Genomic DNA, 23,421 nt, shown 5'->3' with positions numbered 1-23,421 from the left:
CTTGGAAGAGATATACAACTTTTCATCCAAGAGACACCTAAGCATAATAGTAGTACAAGTGCCACGCTGCCTTGACAGCTAATTCACTCTAATCAGATCTACTCCCGTAATACCAAGAGGGCGATTTCAGTCTTTTGTCTTTAATGAGCTTTCATATATAGATTAACATTTTCCAGGTTTGGTTTTCTCCCAGGTATGAGTTCTTATAAAACAAACAGCAGTACTTGTTTTCTAGTCTTCCAACAAAAGTATTATTTTAATTTCCTAAGCTTTGTGTATCTTTCGGGCAAAGTTCCGTATGTCAGAAAGCAACGCTTTGTCTGAGAGCCCTTAGTAAGAAGTTTTATGAAGAGTCTAAAACAGTTGTGAGCTTCTGAAAATGGCGTTTCGTGCAAGCCTCTCTTACCTTGTGAGTACCTGCATTTCCAGTTGTGAGTAGGTGTTCTGCACAGCTTTGGCATGGTGTAATTATGTATTTTTCTTTCTTTAGGTTTTGTAAGTTACGACAATCCTGTCTCTGCACAGGCTGCCATTCAGTCAATGAACGGCTTTCAGATTGGCATGAAGCGTCTGAAAGTACAGCTCAAGCGCTCTAAGAATGACAGCAAGCCATACTGAGCGCCCCTCCCCTCCAGGACTGGAGTGAGAAGGATCTTCTGGTAAGTTGGAGAGGAGCGCACTTAGTGATTCGAAGCCCTAAGGCTGTGTTTTTACAGTCCTGGAAGCTGATCCATGCCTTCTATCTGGCACATCTTCCCCTGAAGATTCGGCTGCAGCCTCTGCTGAGAATCCCGCTTCAGATGGAGGACAAGTTTGTGCTTTTGTTTCCAGTGTTTTACTTTGGAGTTTAGGTGCCATATCGCTGAGGTTTTGTTTGTTTTGTTTTGTTTTTTTTTTCCCCCCCCTTATTTGAAGTTTGCTGTGTTTGTAACCAGTGTGTGTTGAGAAGGACCAATGCCAGCTCCTTGGGGGTGGGGAGGGAAGCTTCAAGGGAGCAGCAGAAACTGACACCACACTGCCTTGGGGTAGAGAGAAGGGGAAGCAGAACTGACACCACACCGCCATGGGGGAGAGGAGAAGGGAAAGCAGGAATAACACAGAACAGCTGATGAAAACAAAGATGGGGAAGGAGAACCAAGTCCATCCAAGTTTGGGTGAGCGAAGAACTGACTCCATGTAGCCTTTGTCATGCCCCATCCACTCTTTGAAATTTCCTTAACTGTATGCCATGGCGGGGATTTAGTAAATCATCTCTAAAGCAGGAGACAGGCTAGAAGGGTGAACAAATTAACAAGCCAAAGGAAAACTGCAGTAATTTTTTTTTTCTGTATATAAAGTTGTGTTTATATAGCACTGTGAATGTACACACAGCACTTTATAAAATTATTAATGTCCCTGCCCAGAAAATTTCACTATCCATTTACAGTTGAATATTAATGAGATGCAGTGAATTTCTCCATATTTAAGAAAACTTATCCTATGTACTTTATCTAGGTTTTGTAGAAAGGTAGAGAGACAGACAGCTTAGTCTGGATGAATACATCTGGGGCTAGAAACAAGAAACTTTTGACCCCTGGTAACATGCAGAATTTTTTTGACAATTTTTCTTCTTAAGAGTTCATCACATTCCCCATTTCTGTGGAATAATGTCCTTTTTGCAGAGTATTACTTTGAATTCATTCTTATAAGCATAATGTAAGTGATGTTTGTTTCTCTATTAAAATGACTGTTAACTTGAGATACAAAGCCCAGAGTTACCCTAACACAGCTCTTGAGGCTCTTGTTTCATACACATTCACGTAGGATTTGATTTCTCAGTCTTAATGCTGTTGCAAAGATAACCTCCTGGATTTTTTTTAAGCAATTTGTGCAGTGATTCGGTCTAGTAATAGGTATTTCTTTATACTGCAGTTTTCCTTTAAGGTGGTGTGTACCAGTGTAAAACAGGCTAACACAGGAGCTGTGAAACCAGAGCAGAGCATTGAGCCAATCAGTCTTATTCTGCCTTTTGGTACTAGCTGTTATCTTCTATATCGGAGGAAAATTGAACACGCCCCTTCAATGGACACACACTTTTTCTGCACACTTGTAAAATTGCTAATGCATTGCTAAAGGCCTTTGTTATATACTGGTTTTAGGGGGCTCAAAGGACTTTTGACACTCTGGCCTGAGTTGTTTTAAGAGATCAGAGTAGAGTCCCATTTTATAACCACCAAAATCCACCTCTGTCACAAGAGGAAGTTTACAATTTCTGTGTGTCTTTAACAGAAGTTCCATTTACCTCATATTTTCTCCTTTTCCTTGTTTTCTTTGTATTCCTGGTTCGTGATGCTGTTTCCCAGGGCACCAGCTAACACTGCAGTCTGGGAGCCAGCTGCTAAAAAGTGTGTGGGTCAGACATAGGGTTGGGCCTTTCTGTTCTGCTCCAGCAGGAGGAGCACTAAACCCATCAAACCTGAGATCACATTCCGGATCTGCACCCATGTGCGGTGGTCTGTTGGGTGTGTCAGGTGTTCCCAGGGACTGGGTCCCCTGGGATTTCAAACCTCAGAAGTACAAGGCCTGATGCATAGCATCTAAGAAGAGCCCTTTCCATTCTTAAATTGAAAATCAAATAAGTTAGTTGATGCTGGTCTGTCTATAGTGATGGCAGATGGGTAAATCTATCAGTATTATTGAAATCATTTTGTGGTGGCAAAGGTTCAAAGGCCAGATTGCCAAATTTCCTACTTACGCTGGCATGTGGTACCCTTCTATGTTAATTATTTGAATCTCTCTAGAAACATAAACATACACTTAAGTGAACCATGTACACTTGAATTCTGCACGATGGGAAAGATGTGTCCTGGTTTTCTGAGAAAAGAGTGTTGGAGTGTGAAGGCCTCCAGGTGATAATGGGATTTTTTTAATAAATAATATACTTTTCAAAAAAAAAAAAAGAAAAAAAAAAAACAGAAAAAAAACCAAACAAACCATAGTTAGGAGCAACTGCTCCAAGTGCAACCTGCTGTAACCAAGAATGTTGTTTCTATTTTTATAGAAGTTTTATACCGCTCCAGGGTGGAGAATATTTATTACCTAAATTATTTCACTGGAAAAAAAGGCCAGGGCTTTGTAGAATCCTGAATGTGATTGTTTTACACACATAACGATGTGCATGACTGAAACTACTGATTTTCAGTGGCCTGTTTGCAGCCCAACAACTGCTAAATGGGGAAGATGAATGCTGTGAACCAGTGGAGGAGAGCACTGTGCTCTGGGGTCTCTACAGTCACTTTTACCTTCCTTGCACCCTACCCCACTGTACTATCTGAGACCTTTGTCCTGTTTTTCTTTTAACCTGATGCTCTGGCCTCTTTACTAGTCATTTCAGTTGCCCAAAATCAGCTATTTTAGCTTCTGCATCCTATAGTGTGTCCTCAATACTGTAACTTATGGATCAAGCTTGGCATTGTTGCAAATAGGTGCAACTCCTATTGACTTTAGGAGATTCACCAGTTTACTCTGTGGCTTAGTTTGATCAGTGACTCCTCCCAGACATAATCACCTTAAGACACCTAACTTGGGTTAGCTCTTGTGCCTTACTGGCATAACTATAAGTATTGCCAAAAAGAAAAAGGAAAAAAAAAAAACTATGCAGGTTAAATTTTAAAAGATGCGATCCTCAGATGGTTTGAATCAATGCAGTTTTGCTGTCTTCAGTGGACCTGCATCAATTTTCACCAGCTGAAGATGTTGCCCTTTTTGTGTATTTGTTTCACATTTTCCTTTCTTGGTGTATCAATGTATGTGTTGCCAAAGTTAATAAATGTATCAAGTTTGTGACTTGGGCAGATTTTTTTCTGATAACAGAACTGATCAGATAAAGTCAACATTTCTTCTGTCTGTCTGGTGTCTGCTGCTGACTCTGGAGATCTAGGCTCTTCATGCCTTCCAGTCTTAAGCCAGTTTTCTTCTTCACTCATTGTCAGGAAAGTCTGGGATTTTGGGGGACTTGGGGTTTTTAAATTTTATTTTACTTTTAATTCCTATCGTACTCTCATTCAAGTGCAACTCAAATCAGTGTCAGATGCTTTATTTCCTGGATAGTAGGATAAGAGTTGGGTGAGTTCAAATACACTGCAGAAGGGTTGGCTTAAGTAGCCACATGGACAAAGTATTCTGTATGGTCATAAACCAAAGAATCTGCATTTTCTACAACAAAAGCTAGTAGGACTTCTGGTGAAATGGGATTTCATATTACATGTGCTACCAGGAAGTACTTGGATCTTTTAGAAACAAGATGGAAATGGTCTACTTCATAGATGTATTTTTTTTCTTAGAAGACATTTGATTTTACTAGGTATGCTGTAATAAGATGAAAGTATTATGAACAATTGAAGTCCTAGGCCAATGCTGCTTAGTATCAAGTACTATAGTAAACAAAATCGTAGATTCTTCAGTCCCCTAGATAATCAACAGTCCAAAATAGGATATCTCTTTGTAGTTTAGTATTTTCTTTCAATAATACAAAGCTTCCATTATTAGAAAATGCCTTTGATATATAGTGATTAAATTTTAATCCTAAGCAGAATGAAGCCTGGAATTTTTCAGAAGACGATGATGGTGAATATCTCTCTATTTTAATATATCTCTATATTTTAATGGTGAAGCAGTTTACTAGCTGTGGGTGCTAGGTGCTACTATCTGGAAAATAGGTGCCTCATAATTTCTCACTGGCAAATATATCTATAAGGAAAAGGCTTTTCACCTGAATACGGAAGGTCACATACCATAATAGATTCTGCTTGCATGATAGAATTAACTGAAGTGTTTCCTCTTGTTAATGGTTGTGAGTTAGGGAAGAACAGCTAAGCAGAATGGAATTGTTCCTATTTCATTTGGAAATATCTAAAAGCAACTTGGATAAAGCAAATTGCAACTGAAGGGTGCAACTATGAACACATAAAATGCTTTGAGAGCTTCTTGCTGTAAACATTTAAACATAAGGATGTTATAAATCCCTGAACATACTTACCACTAAATATAAAACACATAAGGCAGAATTATCACAGTTTGAGAATAAAACAAGGACAAACTGGAATTTTGTCATTCCCCAAGTCATTAAGTTCTTGGCCAGCATCTCATGGCTCTGCTCTTATAGGCCAGTCCTTCCTCAGAGCTTTAATGAAACTTAGCCTTTCCCCTCAAAATTGCTGAGTGAAATATTTGAAAAATCTCTATCAAAAAAACCCCAAACAAATCACATGAAGAATTTGTATGGTACATGCTTAGATGTCACTTGATTTCATGCCTCTTGTTTGTTCTCATGCCTTAGTTCATGATGAATTTGCCTTTCTAGTTTAGGACTGAAATCTTGTGGCTATCTGCAAACTATCTAGAGTATTTCTAGAACTATAGAAATAACTGCAAGAGTTGCATTGTACCCTGTTTGCTGGAGTTAGTTTAAACTTCGTACTAAGTCCTTTCCCTCAATTGGAAAGTATGAAGAGCAAATTAATCGCAGCAGTTCTAGTAAGTGGAGTGTAGCAGGTTTAGTGGAAAACATGCTTCTCTGCGTTGGAACTAGAATGCAACACTTGCTATTCTCTAACATGCTATAAATGTATAAGATAATATGCAAGTCTCATCTTGCTCTAGTCTCTAACCAGCAGCTTTGAGATGTGCTAAAGGGTAAGGCCACAAACAGGAGATAAAGGGAGGGTGGGGTCAGGGAGGGAGGAAGAAAAAAAGAAAAAACTTGCTTCCACTTTTCCCTACTTCCCACATTGGTCCCAAAATGTTCCATCTCTTTTGCGGTTGACAAGCTATGGGGAGAAAACAAAGGTATTTATATTACTTAATAGAATAATTATTTATAAACTCTTCAAAAAAGCTTCAGGAAACACATTTTTTTTCTACTCATCAAACTGGCAACAGTGACTGTAGAGCTTCTCAGAGCCCAGAATCCCCTCCTCATGAAGTCAGGGAGCTGGGAGCTGTTTATATAAAAGGTTCAGAAAGGAAAATCCCTGTGCAGGTCTAATGGTATGAAGAGTGCTCAGCTAGGACAAGTCTTAACTTGCAGTCAAGTCTTAAGGAATTCTTCTCTAATGTATGGAATTTTTGGTTCCACTTACTTGTCTTGTATCATCTTTTTTTCCCTTCTCCGCCCAGTTCCAAATCACCCACCCCCAGTTTCATGGGCTCCTAGGGAATGAGAAGGGACTGTAGCTGAAGGAAAGAACATGGATTTCCTGGGCTACCACTGCCTAAGAACTTCCCGGGTTAGGATGCAAGAAAAGTTTCAGCTGTCAAACCACCTGTGAATCCCTTGTGTCCTCTGTCTTGTCTCTCATGGTCTTGGTCTCTGTGGGCAAGTGTTAGCCCTAGAGCCATATTTTTTTGGAGTCAGTCTCCTGGGGAGGGACCTTGCTCTGTTCTCCGAAACAGAGCTAGTGGAGACACACTGGGCACAGGGTAAGGTGTGCATGCTAATCAATGTGTCACGAGGCTGTGGAGTGCTCCATGGACTGGGTGTTGAGAGGGAAATCCGGGCCTCTGCTTCCATTTGGTTTCTGGCAGTTTGATGTTTACTTGGTGTCCTTCATGTACTTTGACTTTTACTTGTCCATTGTTGGCATGTGCTGCCCTTCCCTGTCAACTCCCTTCCCCAGGAGATCTCATTGTACAGTGCCCATTCTTGTTCTCTCTCTCCGTGTTTGGATGTACTGCTCTGTGTAACTCAGTGGGTCTCCCTCTTTCTGGTTTGTTTTTTTTCTAGATTCCTGCCGTTTGTTCATCGTTGTGCCTAAAGCATGTCGATGTGGCGTTCAAGTACATCGTCCAAATCCTTGTCTCTTCAGCTTCTCTGATGCTTGAACTCTCACCTTTGACCTTGTGTTGACCTTTGATGCTGATGTGTATTTTTATTACGTTCGTTTCTTTCTTTTTTTTTTTTTTTGTGCTGCCAAATTGGTTTTGCTAGAAAGACTGCTGAAGGGGAATATTTAAACTTGCATTTGAATATAAAAGAATTTCTATTTTTCTAGACCTTCGTAAGATAACCACTTGATTTTGTGAATCTGATTCTTTGTAATTGTCTTCAGAGCAGCCTTGCTAGCATACCTTGTGGAGTATTTGTATTTCTGTGAACATACAGCCAATCACTTTCTAGGCTTAGTTTTTTCTGTGTGCTTAGTTTTAAAAACACAGTTTTGAAGAAAAAGTCAATTATATGGTGTGACTCAATCTTTCAGGAGACTTCCTAGTCACATTTTGCTGATCTGGTTTCTGTGCTTGAGGAGACAGCATGTGTTTTTATGAGTTCAAACTTGTGACTTGAGTGGCATCAGCAGAAAACACTTGAACTACATTTTCTTCTGATTGTAGCTACATTTTTGCCCTGGCATTTATTGATTATTTTTTTAATTATTATTTTTATTTTTTCCCCTGCTTCTCTGTGTGATTATCAGTCTGCAGTGAAAATTTGATTAAAGTTGATGTTGTATTTTGTTAAGCCCCAGCATGCTTGGTTTTTTTTGTAACTACAATCTCTTCAGCAAAATGTGATGTTTTTGTTTTAATCTTTCAAACTAAGATAGTGCCCAGAAATGTTTTGCATGTTTCCTGCTGTTTTCTTCACACCCTCGTATATATCACCTTCACCTCTCTGTTTTCTATAGTTTGTGCAAAAACTGAGCAATTTAATGGGTTTCAAAGGTATCCTTTAAATTGGTGGTTTTGGTATGACAAATATCTGATCAGAAGCCACCTGAGGCCATCTGCCTGTGCACTTAGACTGTCTGCCTGACAGAGCACCTGGACCTTGTTCCATCTCCTGGGAGCTGTCAGAGGCTCCCAGGGGTCTTGCTTGCACTGTTCATGTAGTCAAAGTTGTGGTGGAAGGGAATAGCTGGGAAGCAGGAAGGTCGGGGAACTTCACAGTATTTCTGTTTCCAAACTTATCTGAAGCTAGGGCTCCTTTGAAACACTCTTTATGAGCATTTTGTATAATTCAGGGCATATTTTTGTGAAGTCCAGCCCCAGTTTAATACCATCAGTTAGACCTTGGTGGCAGGATCCTGGAAGGATCTAGGGTAGCACTTGAAATAAAGTGTTTGAAATATCCTAGAGAAAGCATTTGTAAACCTGTTCCTACAACTGCTGGCTCTTTTCCCAAGTGACAAGCACAATACAACAGCCTCTGAAGCTGTTACCTGCACAGGGTACCATCCCCAGCTCTCTTCTCAAGGGCCTTAGCTGGGGAATCTCTACGGAGATTTTTTAGTTTTTGTTTAGTTTTTAATTGGGTAATGAGCTAAGCAGTTTTTCTGGCTTGCAGGATGAACAGGTTACTGCTTTCTGGGCAGCAGGCTTCCCCCTACCCTACTACCATCTGCACAGGTAGAAACTGGGATGTAGCTTCTAGATGAAGGCATCTGAAGAGTGTGTGCTGTGATGAAGTTTCAGTCAGAAGGAGAAGCTAGTGTAGGTATCTTAACAGTAGAAAATAATGTGAAATCAAATCCCAGGAGAAGGGGTTTTGCTCAGAAAACAAGTTGTGTTTGACCGGGATAATGCAAAGATGCAAAAGGATTTTTTTTTTTCTATGCTACTCCTGAGTTGACTGAGGATACTATATTCTCAATAGATACTGGCCTGACTTGTGTAGACAGTCCTTAATCTGCTTATAAGACAGAACATGTTTGGATGTGGTACATATACCTGGGAGTGAAGCATGAAGCTGGATGAAAAAAGGATAGAGATTTGTTTATTTGGGAGGTAGGGTTGTGGGCTGGCTGCTGTTGGTCACACAGTCTGAATGCACAGGGCTGTGTGTCAGTGGGGGGCACTGATACCCTGCAGTGTATTGAGTAACTGCCAACACGTTTCTGTACATGCGCATTGGGTTCCATAAGGAACTTTGGGGAAACCTGTGGAAAAATATCTGAAGAAAACCAAAATGCCAAACATTGGATGTTTCTTTCCTTTCTTCTTTCCTTTTCTTCCTTTGGTTGTTTTAATTGTTCTGTGGTGGTTTTAATGGATTTGAGACAGTGGAGCAGCAGCTGCCTTTCTGATTTTTGGCTGCTTTTTGTGAATAATTTAAAAAGAAAATTTACATTTTGGAGACAAACCTGTGGGCTTTTTTATTGGTACAAACGTTGTATTTAACACTAGGGGTTTTGTACAGTTTTTTGCCTTTTCTACTAGAAAACAATGTAAAGTGATTCACAATGTGATGAGAAAACAAATTGCCACTATGACCAAATGTAGAGTCTGTTCTGCAGTAACGGGATTTAATCAACTCGAAGTCGTGGTTCAGTCGTAGAAATGCTTTTCTTTACCTTGTTTGAGCTGTTCCTTTTTTTCTTGTTTTGATTTGCAAAACAAAATGTCTTTTTGTGTGAAATTGTGTTGTACTCTGTAGAGAATTACGGATTTTACTTTAATGGTTTAAAAAGCAGAGGAGCACATGTTGCTTTTCTGATCTGATCGCAGAGTTTGTGTAGTGGATTTAAAAATGAAAAGATTTGTTACAAGTTTGGAACAAGTGAGTATGTGTTAAAGGAATTTTCTTCCTTTTGTGTGTGTGTTGTTTTTTTTTTTCTTCTTGTCCCAAAGGGCAACTTAAAGCTGTTTTAATTGCACAGACACACCGACAACAAGTCATTTTGTATATGCCAAGTGTGGTACCTTCCTTTGTTTATTTGCTATTAAACTGTTTGAGAAGAGTCCTTGTGTGTTGTATTTGTGTCTTAAACTTGAGGTTCTTTTTTGGGTCCAAGTGTGGGAAGCTGAGAAGAGAAATGAGAGAACTATCTTCCAGTTTCTTAGCTGTGAGCCACAAAAATTTTCATGGCCCATTACCACTTGTTCTGGATGTACAATATAGCCCTGGATTTTTACCTCTATCTAGTTGAGCTACTTTGAGTAGAAATGGGAAAGGTTTTTTGGTTGTTTAGCCTCTGTTTTGTATCATTTGGCAGTCAGGTCCCCATTAGACATTAGATAGAGAAAAGCTGAGAAACTTGGATAATGCAAATATGCAAAACACTGGGGAGCAGTGTGTAGGCATATCCAGCCTCACAGAATTGGTGCTGCATAGCCACTTGCCTGCCCATGCACGGTGCTTCATGGTGTTTTGAGGGCTAAATAACTTCAGCATAACACCAGATTCAGCTATATAGGTACAGCATGTGTGTGTGGTAGCGTGTGGGATTAGATAGGCGCCAGCTCATGCTGTTCCTACAAGCCCCATATCCGCCACTGCCTCCATACCCCTTCCAGGAACACAGCCAGGCTTGCTGAACCTACCCTGGTTCTGCAACATGAAGGTATCTGCAGTCCCCAGTGCTCCTGGTCCTGGAAATACTACACAGGGAAACCTCGAGTGGGTTGGGATTACTTATGAGCTCAGGTTTTGTGATAAACAAAAGTTACCTGCTTTGCTTTTAGAACTAAGATACATTAATCATTTGAAATGAGTTGTAAAAAAAAAAAAAAATAAAAATTGGTGTAGGCAAAGTATAAGTCATTTAGAGACTTGCCATGGGTTTGACATTAATGTTGCCTCTCAGAAGGAAAGTACCACAATGGCCACATTTCTGAAAGCTCCTAACATTCAGTAACGTTACTCCTTCCTTCTACTGTCTTGCATCTTGGAGACTGCAGGCATTTTCAGGGCAGCTATGTTTCTCCTCCGTGTCCTTTTGCTCTGTTATCTGGCATACTCTTTTTCACCCCATTACTTCCTACATGACTGTAAATCTGAGAGCACTTGCAAGCATTAGGATTCAGTGCAGCATTCCTTTCCCTGCAGTGCACCAATTGTGAAGCGAGGCGCTGAGCCACCTGTTGCAGAGTCTGCTGGGATCTCTGTAGTTAATTTGCAGCTGTTGAGAAGGGAGGCTGGAGAGATTCCAGTGCAGATATGTCTGAGATGAAGGATGGAGAGAAACAATTGAATCAGAAAAAGGGTTTGTTTAGGTGGCATGGAAGATTCCTGCTTGTGCAGAAGGTTGGCTAGCCTCATCTTATGCAATCAAAGCCCTGTCAGTTGCATCTTACAGAACTGATCTTAGATCCGTCTTGGTAGGTGGCTTTTTTATTTTTTGAAGTTTTTTTTAATTTAAAAGGCACCGCCAATCAGTAGACAGTTAAACTACAAATAAGAGCCAGTATATTAATCTCTGAAAATAATCAGCATTTCACATGAGTTGTTACTCGTTTATCAACATCAGTAGGAAAGACACAAAACTGTAGATTAAGTCCTGATGTCGAATGTTTTAGGATAAACTTCTTTCCTCTCGCATCCGCCTCCACCTTTCACTACTTGTTTTGACTCCAGTCTCCAATCTTGCTGACTTTACCAGCCATGCTCTGCTGTTTTCATATGGCCAGGAGTCACTGGGGATACCTTATGAAAAGCAATGCAGAGGAGGACAAGCAGCTCAGCGTGGTCACTCCGAAGAAGTGACTGTGTGATTAGCTACACTGTGTGTATAGCTCCACTGCATGACAGGTGAGATTCCCTGATTTGGTGTTTCCATGCACCTTGCAGGCTTACTTATTTGCAATTCCTGAGAGGAAACCGTGGATCATTTACTGTAGAAGCCATACCTGAATCTTGTATGAACTAGAGCTATCTTGAGCCACGGACTGATGATCACTCTGCCATTACCTTCTCGAAGCAGCACAGGTAGTCAGTGTCTTGATGATTCTACCTATTTAGCCCTCCTTACTTAAGACAGCCACATTGGGCTCAAAGTGGTTATGTTTTCCATGTCAGAGTATGTTTCTGTTTTATGAAAATGATCAATTTGAGCTTGATAGTCCTAGCCCTTATTTAACTAGGATAAGTTTTTATCTCAGTAGCTGAGTTGTGAGTTGATTCTTGAGACTAAGCACTGTTTCATAGGAGACCTCAACAGCAAGGAAGTACAGTGTGATAAACAAAATGCAGGACAGGTATTTCCCTCTTGTTAGATGGGTTTTGTCAGACTGCAAGGCATCCTCTTCTCACTTCGCCTATTCTTTGTGGCATGTGGGAGTGAATGCTGAGGGGAGCAGTTGGTGAAGTGGTCCAAAAGCATCAGGATGAGTCTGAGTTACAGGCAGGTTACTTGTGGAAGGTTAATTTTGCAAAGTAGTCAGCTCCAGCAAAAAATTATGTGATTTTTGTTCTCCGCCTTCTTGAGTCTTGGGTGGATTCTTTAATGTAGCAGACTCCCAGCAGACAGCAGGTTGCTGTCCCTGGCCTCTTAAATTCTCCAAGTCCAGAAATCTGGTGGCCTCACCATTACCAGTGCTTTCCATGGGGGTCAGTCTTCTGCATCTTGTGTCCATCCCACCAGCCACCTCCAGAGAGACATAGAAGAATTACTGCAGGGAGGAGATACTTTTTTTTTAATTCTAAAATCAGACTTTTACGGAAGCCCTAAAATCTATAAAGTGCCTAGATACTAATTTTAACAGTACTGCTGAAGTGATTTTTGCACATTAACCAGCTGTGCCTCAGCCTTCTGTAGATTTTTCCAAAGTTTCTAATTCTAAAGTTTGAGAGTACACAGCCTGCGCTGAAACACCATCTCGCACATTGCCGCTCTGAAAAACAATACTAAATTAAATAACACAAAAATCATAGAGTATATAACCTCCTGAGAGAGAATCAGTCTGATTGTAGCCAGACTTTTCTACCATTTAAAATGCTTTTCTTATTAAAATACTTTTCTGAGGAAATTTTGGATAAAGGTATGGATGGAATCTCTTAAGATCATGACTGCTATGACGTAAAGCCTCTGTGGTTCCTTATTCTTTTGTGTCCTGCTTTTCTTAGGGATATTACCTCAGGAAGGCTCCCTTGGGTTTGTGTCTCCTTAGGCAGCCATGACACAGGCCAGGATTGTCCAGCTGGTGGCCTGTGGGGTGACTGTGTTGGTATTTATCTTTGACTGGGGAAGAGCTGCTACCAAATTCACACAGAAGCAGGGAGACAGCTGGAGACACGCCTGCTTCTGCATGTGGGTCTGCATTCTGCATTCTTCTGCATTCAGGTCTAAAACCCTGAATTGCCATTTCTTCTCTTTGGCCTGTAAAAGGATCCCAAAACAGGTGTCTGGGGCTTCTGCGTCTGCAAAACATTAGACTTCCCTGAAGCATCCCCCCAGCAAGTTTGGTGTCTCTTTTTACAAAGGACAGAGTACATCTATAGATAACCAAGCCTGGACCCATTAAAAATGCAACACATCAATGGGGGTATGAAACTTGACTCCTAGAGGAACCAGTCTAACTTTTACTCTTTTGAAGGTGTGTAGGAGAGTTAAAGCTATTTTCTAATTAGGCTAACAATTCTCTTATGCAATCAGAAGGTGCAGAAGTATGTTGCTTTGGGTCATTATTGTCATTCATCATAAAAGATCAGCAAGTTCTGGATACAGTGCCTTCAGCAGTGCCTTTGACAACTTCTGTTGCAAACTCTTGGAGGACTGTCACAGGTATCCGATGGCAGTGAGCAACAGTCAGTCATGAACAAAGTTTTTCAGGACGGTTAGCTTCTTGTTATCCCTGAAATTAAGAAGTCAGTGCCATAGTTGCAGCAAAATCTGTAACAGAGCTGACCTTTGTCCACAGAAACTGTCCATATTTCCAGCCAAGGGAGGCTGAATTTTGTGCCTGGCGAAGTATCAGGCACACTGTTGCAAGTATAATACTGCACGTGTGTATGTGCTGGAGCCCCTGAGTTCATACCTTACTTTTTAAGCCATGTATTGTTCCTAAAGCTACTATCCTACCTGAGGCTGCTACCTCCCAGGCTAGCCCACCAGCACCAGTGCTTGTAAAAGGGGATGGCCAGAAAGAGAGGAAAGAGACAACCAAGACATCCCTGTGACTGCAGCCGATTGTCCCTCCCTGGGGTATTTATAAGCCGCATACTGGCAGGCAGGGGTGGGCAGTTGGCTCGCCGTGACCTTGGGAGCTGGGGAGCCTGACTAGCATTCCTGGGAGCCATGTGAGGTTTTAGCCAATGGGGAGGAGACCAGCACTGGCTGCTCAGATTGAGTTTCACTCCTGTCGCTTGAGATTTTTCTCTTTCTCTCCCTGTTGTGCTTTTCCTCTTTGTTTATGGGATTGGACAGACGAATGCACTGATGGAGTCCTAGCGAGCAAGATGTTTGCCTAGTGGATTTGGAATTCTACCTTCAGTGCTGAGCAACCACTTCTTGCCATTGCCTACCACAACTCCAGCTCCCTGACATGGCTGGTCTTTTATGGCTCCCAGCCTTCTGAGCGCACAACCCGCCCTCCTCTATTAGGGCGTATTATGTTGTGTTCTCTTCTATGCACTTCCTTTTTGCTGTCCTTAGAGGCTAGTGTATGAGGCTTTTTAATGCATGGGAGATGGGTCAGGACCAGACAAAGCATCAGATAGAGAAAGGACTCCATCTTTACCAGTCTAATCAGACCGAAAAGGCCCTACGAGTCTGGATGAGGGTTTTGGAGAAGTCTGCGGATCCTGCTGGCAGGTTTCGGGTTTTGGGTTGCCTCATCACTGCTCATGCAGAGATGGGCAGATACAAAGATATGCTGAAGGTAAGGCAACTGGAGATGAATGCATGCCATTGTGTCACACCCACTATGGAGAGTGGATGGAGATTAGAATGTGAAATCGGGGGTTCTATTTTGTGTATAGTAGAACATACCAGCTACTGAGTGCTTATTGTGGGCTGCTGTAATCACTGCGTTGACGAATAGCTCCAGCCCACAGGATACATAGAATACAACTTTTCATTTGGTCTGGTCCCTCAGGATTCCCAGGTTATTGAGGTTCTCCAGTGAATCACGGGGACCATTCTTGATTTATTCCCCACATGCAGGCACACTGTGTTATCAAGCTTCAGAAAAAGGTATGAAAACAGGGCCTTTGCTCCACTTAAAGCTGTTTACAGTGTGTGTCAGTGTAAAAGGAGGTCTTCAAGTGGATTCTGTAGAATAAGCAGCAGTCATGTGAAGACGTGTCTGCTACCTTGTTGTTCAACTGCTGTTTGATATCTAATGTAGATCTTGCATTGTTTTTTATACAATTATTGTTTGCAAGGGGGATGATGAAGAGGGGAAAGAGGATACTTCCTTGGGGGCTGTGGGAGGTGAGAGGTATTCCAGGAGGGCAGTTGAGGTAAGAGAAGGTGTCCTGGCTCCCAGCTGTCAGGACAGCATAGAAGAAAGGATATGGGGCTTGATGGAAGAGTGGTAAAAAGAAGCTGAAGTTACATTTCAAGAGTATGTAATCATACATGAGGATAAATGTGTTTGATTAAATGAACAGAAAGAAGCTGATGTGTGGATATGAGAAGTAACAGGACGTATATAGAGAGCAACAGGCAGCTTTTGGGAGGGTGACTCAAGAATCTGGAAGGCAAGGCAAGAAGATGTTGTAATAGTCTTAAGAAACTATCCCAGCCTGTAATAGTGTCTTGCTAAAGGGCCTTGATACTCTTGTCCTGATGGTTTTGGTTGCCTCTTACTAGACTGGTAATCATTCAGCATTTAGCACAAAACATGAAGGGGGTGCCCACATCTCACTGAAAAGTTTTTGGTAGCTCTGTTTAGAAGGGGGGCAAGGGGAGAAATCTTAGTACTAAATCCATGCACATGTCAAAGCCCTATCTTAAACCTAAATGCTTAGGATGAAGAAGAAAAGAGGGATATTAATACACTTGGAAAACATTTGAAGAAAAACAATTCTGATAAGTGATGTGGAATTAGGTGGTAGCAAAAACAACAGACTGATTAGGGAAGAGAGGGGTAGGGTGGGGCTGCCTGAAGGCAATACTGAAAGCTTCATGGAAAACAAGAAACAGGCAAAAGAGTGGGCTCAGTATACCTCAACCTTGATTTGTTACCTGAGAAGAGAACAGAAAGTGGAATCAGAGCAAGTGAATTTTAGTCCTTCCCAGTATTAGGAAGGAAAAATGGCTTCAGGCAAACTGAAGATTTTATACCGCGAGTGAGCACAGATAGAGGAAGGAAAACTTTACCGATAAACCACTGAGAGAGGAAATAACAGGAGAAAGAGGGTCAGAATTAAAGGCATGAAATTAACTGTGATGTAAGAAGGGTTATGATGCTCAACCTCTTTTGGAGAGAAAAACTACTTCACACCAAGGAAAGAGGCTGTGGCAATCAGGAAATAATGAAGAACTTGTACAAAGGTAAGGGAATGTGGGGAAGCATGAGCTAATGCGCATTACTGGGTCCTCATAGCAGCTTTCCTGAAGTGCTAAGAAATCTGAGAACATGTATTCCCAAACATATGCAATTTATGGTTGAGGTTTTTTTATTTATTTTGTGAAGAATATAAAATGTTCTAGTAGCTTAAATTATTATGTGTTGCCACTATACAAAAAGGAAGTAATTGATGCCCTTGGGAATTGTTATCCATAAACCTAACTGATAATCTCTAAAGAAAACACATACTGAGAAAATTGCCAAATATTTACCATTGCTACTGGTATCAATTCAAGAAAGCAGTGTACTTGGTTCATTGCAAAACACAAAGGAGTCACTGCTCAGAAGAGTTCGCAGTCTAAAAGAAAGAGACTTCAAATCATTTGAGAATTGTATGCAATGAATCCTGAAGATTATAGAACAAAAACTGTCAAGACTGCAATTTGTTAGTAAAAAATTGATGAAAGAAGTAGCTTACATACTTTATTAATAGAGTACTTCAGTATCTTAAGAATCCCAGAGAAAGTGGAATAAATTAAACTGAGTGAAAGAAAACTGAGCTGCATTGTGTCTGATGTTTCCTGCTTCACCTGCTTCTCTTTAGGGCCATTTAACAGCTTTTTCCACTAACCACCAGCCTACTTCATCTTCCTTGCCCCAGAGACTGTGTGGAGAGCGGGAGAGGTTTCTTCAGACTGCTCGTAGGCCTTTTAAACCACCAGATAACTGTTCGGTGTATACGATGCTTCTCAGTCTGTGCTGCTGGACTTCTCTGCCCTGCTCAGAGATGAGCCGCTCCTCCAGTACAGGGTGCTGCTCTGTGGGTGTTTGAGCTGTGTTTAAATAAACTACACACTTTTATAAACACTGTCTTTTCTACTTAAAGTTTGCAGTGGTACAGATTGACACAGCACGGGAGCTGGAGGACCCGGATTACCTTACAGAGAGCTACCTAAACCTGGCTCGCAGCAATGAGAAACTCTGTGAATTCCAGAAAACAATCTCTTACTGTAAGACCTGCCTGAACATGCAGGGTACCACTGTGAGCCTGCAGCTGAATGGCCAGGTGAGCCTCAGCATGGGCAATGCCTTCTTGGGCCTCAGCATTTTCCAGAAGGCTTTGGAGTGCTTTGAGAAAGCTTTACGCTACGCACACAACAATGATGACAAGATGCTGGAGTGTCGAGTCTGCTGCAGCCTTGGGAACTTCTACGCCCAGATAAAGGTGCGGTAACATAAGGGACGGAAGGGTGATTGTCTGGATTCAGGAAAAATCGGAAATTGTGTGAATTTCAGCTTATTTCTTTGCTGTAGAAAATGAAGTACTAAGAGAGCGTTGTAAGCTAATATCTCTTCTTTGTAAAATCATCACTGATTACTTTCCTTCACCATAAAGATGGGAGGATTATTGTAATGGTTTTATAGCACAGCAGAAGCAGCTGTGTGTTGGAAACATCAAACTTGGCTTCAAAGAAGATCACATCAGAGGAGGTACTGTCTGCACACAGGGCTGGCAGCCAGGACTCATGGATTCTCTATTTCTACCACTTTTCCAGGCAAATAACTATTTATATGAGCAAAACCAGGCAGGAACTGAGGATGGGGGTGATCTGTCTGTTCTAACTTGTATTACAAACGGCAAAAAATAGGTTTTCCTCACAAAATCTTGACTTTTTGTCACTAATGGAAGGCTCGCCAACTGAAGTGTTGAAACCTAACAGTACACTTCCCTCATAATACCAAAAATAAAGAACATTCTGCTGGATACTTTTAAGGTATGAAATAAGAAAGGAGAAAGGAAATTTTAGAAATTGTGGTTTCCTTTGTGCATCTTGGAGAATTAAAAAATATGAGGACTTTTTCGTTTCTGCAGTATCATGTAACTTACTTTAGAATGGATTTAGATATTTAGATAATAGTTTTATGTATATATTGTAAAATAAGATTTCTTTTGAAAATACTTTTAATGCAGCAAGATGCTTAAAAATGAAAATACATTATTAGTTACTGTGGATTTGGTAAGGCCATGATTCTTTGTTCCTGTTTCCTGCAATGATGGATAACCAGCCTCTTGGAAATCCTGACTTGCCATATGAAGAACATGGGGGCTTCATTTAGATGTTGAAAGCAGAAATGATGTAAGAACAGAGAAGTTTTCAGCCTTTGGTTATAGAGGAGGCTAAATGGTTCCTGCAGAGTAATGCTGATGGCATATTATATAAAATTCATTTGCTGTGTCATTGCCCCAGTGTCCTGAATCCAGAGAGTAATATGAATTCAGTATATGGCAATTCCACCTTCCACGGTTTGATATCCAATGAAAACATCTAGTGAAGTACGGCACATAGAAGAGGAGCAGCAGGAGTTGAAAGGTGTACAGAAATCTAGCTGTTGCAGTGTTAGTAAATAAAAAATGGTTCCTTTTTTTCTTTTCTTTTCTTTTTATTTTTGCTGTAACTGCTGCCTGTCTGCTTGTCTGCCTTACAGGACTATGAGAAAGCTTTGTTCTTCCCATGCAAAGCAGCTGAGCTGGTGAACGATTATGGAAAGGGCTGGAGCTTGAAGTACCGTGCAATGAGCCAGTACCACATGGCAGTGGCCTATCGGAAGCTGGGGCGCTTGGCAGATGCTATGGACTGCTGTGAGGTACAGGGTGCAGGCAGACACAGAGCAGTCAAAAGGTCTCTGCAAGGGGATTTCACCTACAGGAGTGGGAGGAAGAGAGATACCATGGCATTCACACATGACTCTAGATGTTCCTGCTGCCGCCCAATCTCAGAGCTGTGGTTTCAGTAGCCCAGAGGGCCTCAAAAGTTTGGGTCTATGAATGGCTCTCGGTCAGGAACACATGAATGAGACTTTATTTGCCTGAAAAAGATAGTGCCATTTCTTTGGAGCTGACCTTTCAGTGGCTGGAGTGCACAGTCCCAGCCTTGCTGTTTTGAACCAGGAACAAGCTCTTCTACTGACCAAAGACAATTTCTTTCAGGAGTCCATGAAGATTGCCCTGCAGCACGGTGACCGGCCTCTGCAAGCGCTGTGTCTGCTGTGCTTTGCAGACATCCATCGCAGTCGCAAAGACGTGCAGGTACAGCTCTTTCCTGCCAGGAAGCACAGAGGGGATAACAAGAGGGTGTGAAAAGCAGGCCATAGCTAAACATGTGTTTTCCTCCTTGCTTCTGCAGACGGCCTTTCCTCGGTACGATTCGTCTATGAGCATCATGACAGAGATTGGAAACCGCCTGGGCCTGATCCAGGTGCTGCTAGGAGTGACTAAATGCTGGATGATCCAGAAGGAGCTAGACAAGGTCAGTTACAGCTTGTTTCTACAGAAGCTTGTTAGACAAGATTAGAGCACTCAGTCTTTTCCTGAACCGTATGCCCATCAAAGTGCAGCAGAGACCTGTACCCCTTGGTTCTACCAACAGAGTCTGTTGCTTGTACAGTTACATTTCTCCAAATGGTCCCTCTTAGCCAGGAATGTGTTACTAACAGTATGAACATCTGTTCTGAGTCAGACTGCTAACTTACAGAATTGTCTCATTAGTCAATCCTGATGACTTTAAGCACTACACTCAGAAACCAGCACTGAGGGAAGGAAGCTGCCTCCTGCCATTGTAGGTAGTCAGCTTATGCTTATGCTCTGAAATAGATTCCACTGACTACTTTTTAGCTATATGACTAAGCTCATCGTTGTGTTAGTGATGATGTTTAGACAGCTCTACAGCTCCACCGTGTGCTTTGCAGACAAACGTGGCATCAAATTCCTAGAGCAACTTTGAGGGTATATACACTGTGATGTGAAACAGAGAAATAAGAGCAGAAAATCCCTTGGGGAATAGACAACTGGTCAATATAGTACAAGGGAGTGACATTACTTATTATGAAAACACTTAGGCAGTGTCTGTGTGTTAAAATCCAGATTGCACTAGATGCAGCAGATTGCACTGTAGGAACATTACTGGCCTGCTCAAAGTTAGCCTTGAACTAGTGCTGAAGAACTTGGAATGCCTGCACAGTGCCAGGATGCTGGTTTGGCTGTAGATGTGATGAAGATTCACTCTTAGAACTCATGTGAAGACACAAGGAATTTTAGCTCAAACTAAGCATCTCAGATACTAGGAAATGAAGTGTGTACCTATCAGGAAAGACAAGTTCAAGGTGCTGTCAGCATTGAGTTGCCTACAGCAGGGAATCAGTTGGGTGAGATACACCTTGCAATCTCAGTAAGTAAACACTACATTTGTATTGGACGAAGAAACTGTGGACTTAAAAACATTGCTGTGTGTAATCCAGTCCCAGACTCATCTCTCACATTCAAAAGAATGGGACAGGACACAGCAGGCGGGCCTCTACATAAGAGAATATTCAGAGCACTCATCAAACCCCTACATCCACTGATACTACCTCCAGCCATTGCCACCCTCCGATATCACAAGCAGTTCTCATCTGTGAGAGCCTGGCAAGGGCTTTGCACAGAGTCCTAATCTTACCAAAACCCACAAAAGAAGAGAATGAATAGTTGAATCTTGTATACTGGTCCAGGCATTAGAGGGAAGTCTGTGCTGGTGGGTCAGGGACTTTATGCACATTGCCTCAGATGTGATCTCCTCAAATGTCACAGTCCTGAATACTCACACAAGCCTGTTCCTCAACTTGCCAGTCCCAGTTTCTATTTCTCATGGTACTCATCCCAATATCAGTTACCTAATAAAGCAGTTTACTAACTTTCCACTTACAGATTCCCTGTTCTTCTCCTAGCTTCCTCCATCTTCTCCATCTCCTCGGCCAGTTAGTCCATTTCCTTTAATTTACATGTAGTCAATACTGCTGCAGATCCTCCCAGGCTTCTGTTATGGCTCCCTTGCCCAAACTCCTGTGCAGTCTCTCATTCCTGTCCAAGACAGACTGTCCCCTGGACTTCTCAGCATCTCTTCCCCCACCCCACATGCTTCACTTTCTTAGTCCCGGTCATTAATTTCAGGGTTTTCCAGTACACAGGCACTCTTCCTAGGCACAGCTCTCAGATATGTTCCACCTGCTAGCCTTGAGTTTCTGCTTCCCTCTTCTACCAGTTCTTTATCCTAGGCTGTTGCTGCCACCACAGGTCTAATGCCATCTCCTCTGCATTCAGAGTTATTCTTTCATCTCACCTGGCCCTCTTCTTCTAGAAGAGCAGTAATGCCAAATCATAGGCTAGAAATTTTACAATGCTCCTCCTGAAAACCACCCCATCACAAGAGAGACCTCTTCCCCTAGGACAAATCTAAAGCAGATCTCAATAGTTCTGGAAAACAGAGAATGATGATCAGAACAGTGAGGAACACTGTGGCATCTAGGGGAAAGTAGGCACTCATTTGGTATAACAGCTGCTATGCTAAATACTTTCCTCCAGATTGAAAAAGACAGATAGCAGTACACTCCTACATGACACCATGTGTAAATAGGACAAAGTGGATATATCAACAGCCAGGAAAAAATGGAAGAGTGTGGTGTGTTGGCGGTGCTGATCCCTTTCTTCCCCTCTTGTACAAGTGGAATTTGAGTTTCCCAACAATTATTGAGCCTGTAGGGTAGGATGGGAAAAAGGCTTGCTTTGCTTTTGCTTCATCCCAACCTCAGCGAGCACATGTGACTGAGTTTAAGTAAGTCTGTATTCTCTCTGCTTGGAAACACCAGCCTCTGCCGACATCATACCCCTACTTTGTGCCGTGTGGCTAGAACAGAAATGTAGCTCTTGCATTATTTGTGGGCTTTCAGAAACCAAGCTTTTCTTAAGTATGAACTTTTGGGAAGGAAGGGAAATCTGCCAGACAGCTATCTTGCATCTCCAGAGTTGCTTGTTTATCCAAATTCTACTCTGTACCTCTTTACCTCTTTCTTTTAATAACTTCCATAGGGCATTCATACAAGTCTGGTTTTGATACATCAGACTGAGAACTGATGATGCATGCTCTCCATTCACAGGCTCTGGAAAGCATTGACAAAGCACAGGAGCTGGCAGAGGGATTAGGGAACAAGGTAAGATCCTACAACTTCTCTTCAGCACTGTACATAGTCTTCTGTCAGGCAACTTAAGAAGCCGAGCATTGAAGTATCCAGGCTTGTTATTGCTTATTAACATGTCTGTATTAACCAGTCGATGCTTGGGACTTGCTTTGTTGTGAAGTGTTTAGTTGTGGGCAGTTGCACAGATGATCATCAGTGTGCAAGTCTGAAAAGTTAGGGAGGAGTCACAGTGGGATAAACAAAGGGGAGTGGGAAGCAGTAAAAATGGGGTATGAAACAAGCAGAGAGCTAGAGGATTAGGGGTCTCTTCTTGAAAAATACTATTGCCCAAAGCAGCAGTTGAACTGTGTGCTGGCTGGAGGCAAAGGGAAGAGAAATACAGTATACATTATGGACAGCTCAGGAAACCTATCTTGATGAGAGATCCAGAGTGCCTCAAACCTGGTGTCCCGTCTTGTTATACAAAGCAGTAGTGTTAATGGCAGGAAGTGCTGAGAGACCAAATGTCCTTATGACTGATCCTTGGGCAGCTTTTTGTGCTGGTTTTTCTCTAGCTGGCTGATGGGGCTGTAGTGGTTTCCACTCCTTCTGTTACTCATCTGTTGTCTTCACTTTGTTGTTCACTTTTCTTATGTTTTTGCCTTTCACATGTAGCTTGGCCTGCTGAAGCTCCACTGTCTGTGTGAAAGGATCTATCGCACAAAGGGGCAGCAGCGAGAATTGCGTGACCACGTAGTGAAGTTCCATGAATGTGTGGAGGAGATGGAGCTGTACTGTGGCATGTGTGGAGAGTCCATTGGGGAGAAGAACAACCAGCTCCAGGCACTGCCTTGCTCCCATTTCTTCCACTTAAAGTAATGAGCTGGAAGTAATAAAGATCCTTGTCATGACGTTAGTCATAGGAAAGAGCTGTTCGTGGCCAGAGTCAGACAGTCCTATGCATGCTGTTCCCCTGGCCTTTGTCCTGCTTTCCGTGCCCTGCAGGATCCCACTGCAGTGTCATGAATCTCATGGCCTTGAAGGGTGAGATTTAGCCATAACATCCATCCTGCTCCCACTTCTGTCCTTTAAATGATTGTTCACTGATGTCCTCACCCTGCAGGTGCTTAGCTGAGTTCAGAGATTCTTATTTAATTCCTGGTGGGGAATCCATTCTTCACTTCCGGGGGCAGTTTGGGTTTTTCCTGACTGTCCTCCACTTCC

The 23,421-nt window shown here is 42.0% G+C and overlaps 2 protein-coding genes across 3 annotated transcripts in view; both read left to right on the top strand.

The window, feature by feature from the left end:
• The window catches only part of CELF1 (CUGBP, Elav-like family member 1), a 28,888-nt gene extending 21,238 nt beyond the window's left edge, over nt 1-7,650 (top strand). The window contains exons 13-14 of one of the 2 annotated variants that reach the window (XM_010287290.1): nt 491-659; nt 6,764-7,650. In XM_010287290.1, coding sequence (XP_010285592.1) covers nt 491-618 — 128 coding nt within the window. In that variant the 3' untranslated portion in view covers nt 619-659; nt 6,764-7,650. Of the gene's footprint in view, nt 1-490; nt 1,493-6,763 lie in introns of those variants that run through there. The other variant, XM_010287291.1, reaches the window with a different exon arrangement.
• Nucleotides 7,651-14,089: 6,439 nt separating this feature from the next.
• RAPSN (receptor-associated protein of the synapse) lies at nt 14,090-23,076 on the top strand. The gene is made up of 7 exons (XM_010287289.1): nt 14,090-14,574; nt 17,096-17,434; nt 18,697-18,855; nt 19,199-19,297; nt 19,395-19,517; nt 22,177-22,230; nt 22,873-23,076. Exons 1-7 carry the CDS (start codon nt 14,359-14,361, stop codon nt 23,074-23,076), a joined length of 1,194 nt encoding a protein of 397 aa, XP_010285591.1. The 5' UTR covers nt 14,090-14,358.
• Nucleotides 23,077-23,421: the final 345 nt, after the last annotated feature.

The sequence above is a fragment of the Phaethon lepturus genome, unplaced genomic scaffold (assembly GCF_000687285.1).
Source record: "Phaethon lepturus isolate BGI_N335 unplaced genomic scaffold, ASM68728v1 scaffold12815, whole genome shotgun sequence".
NCBI lineage: Eukaryota > Metazoa > Chordata > Aves > Phaethontiformes > Phaethontidae > Phaethon > Phaethon lepturus.
This window is presented reverse-complemented; position numbering and strand designations above follow the sequence as displayed.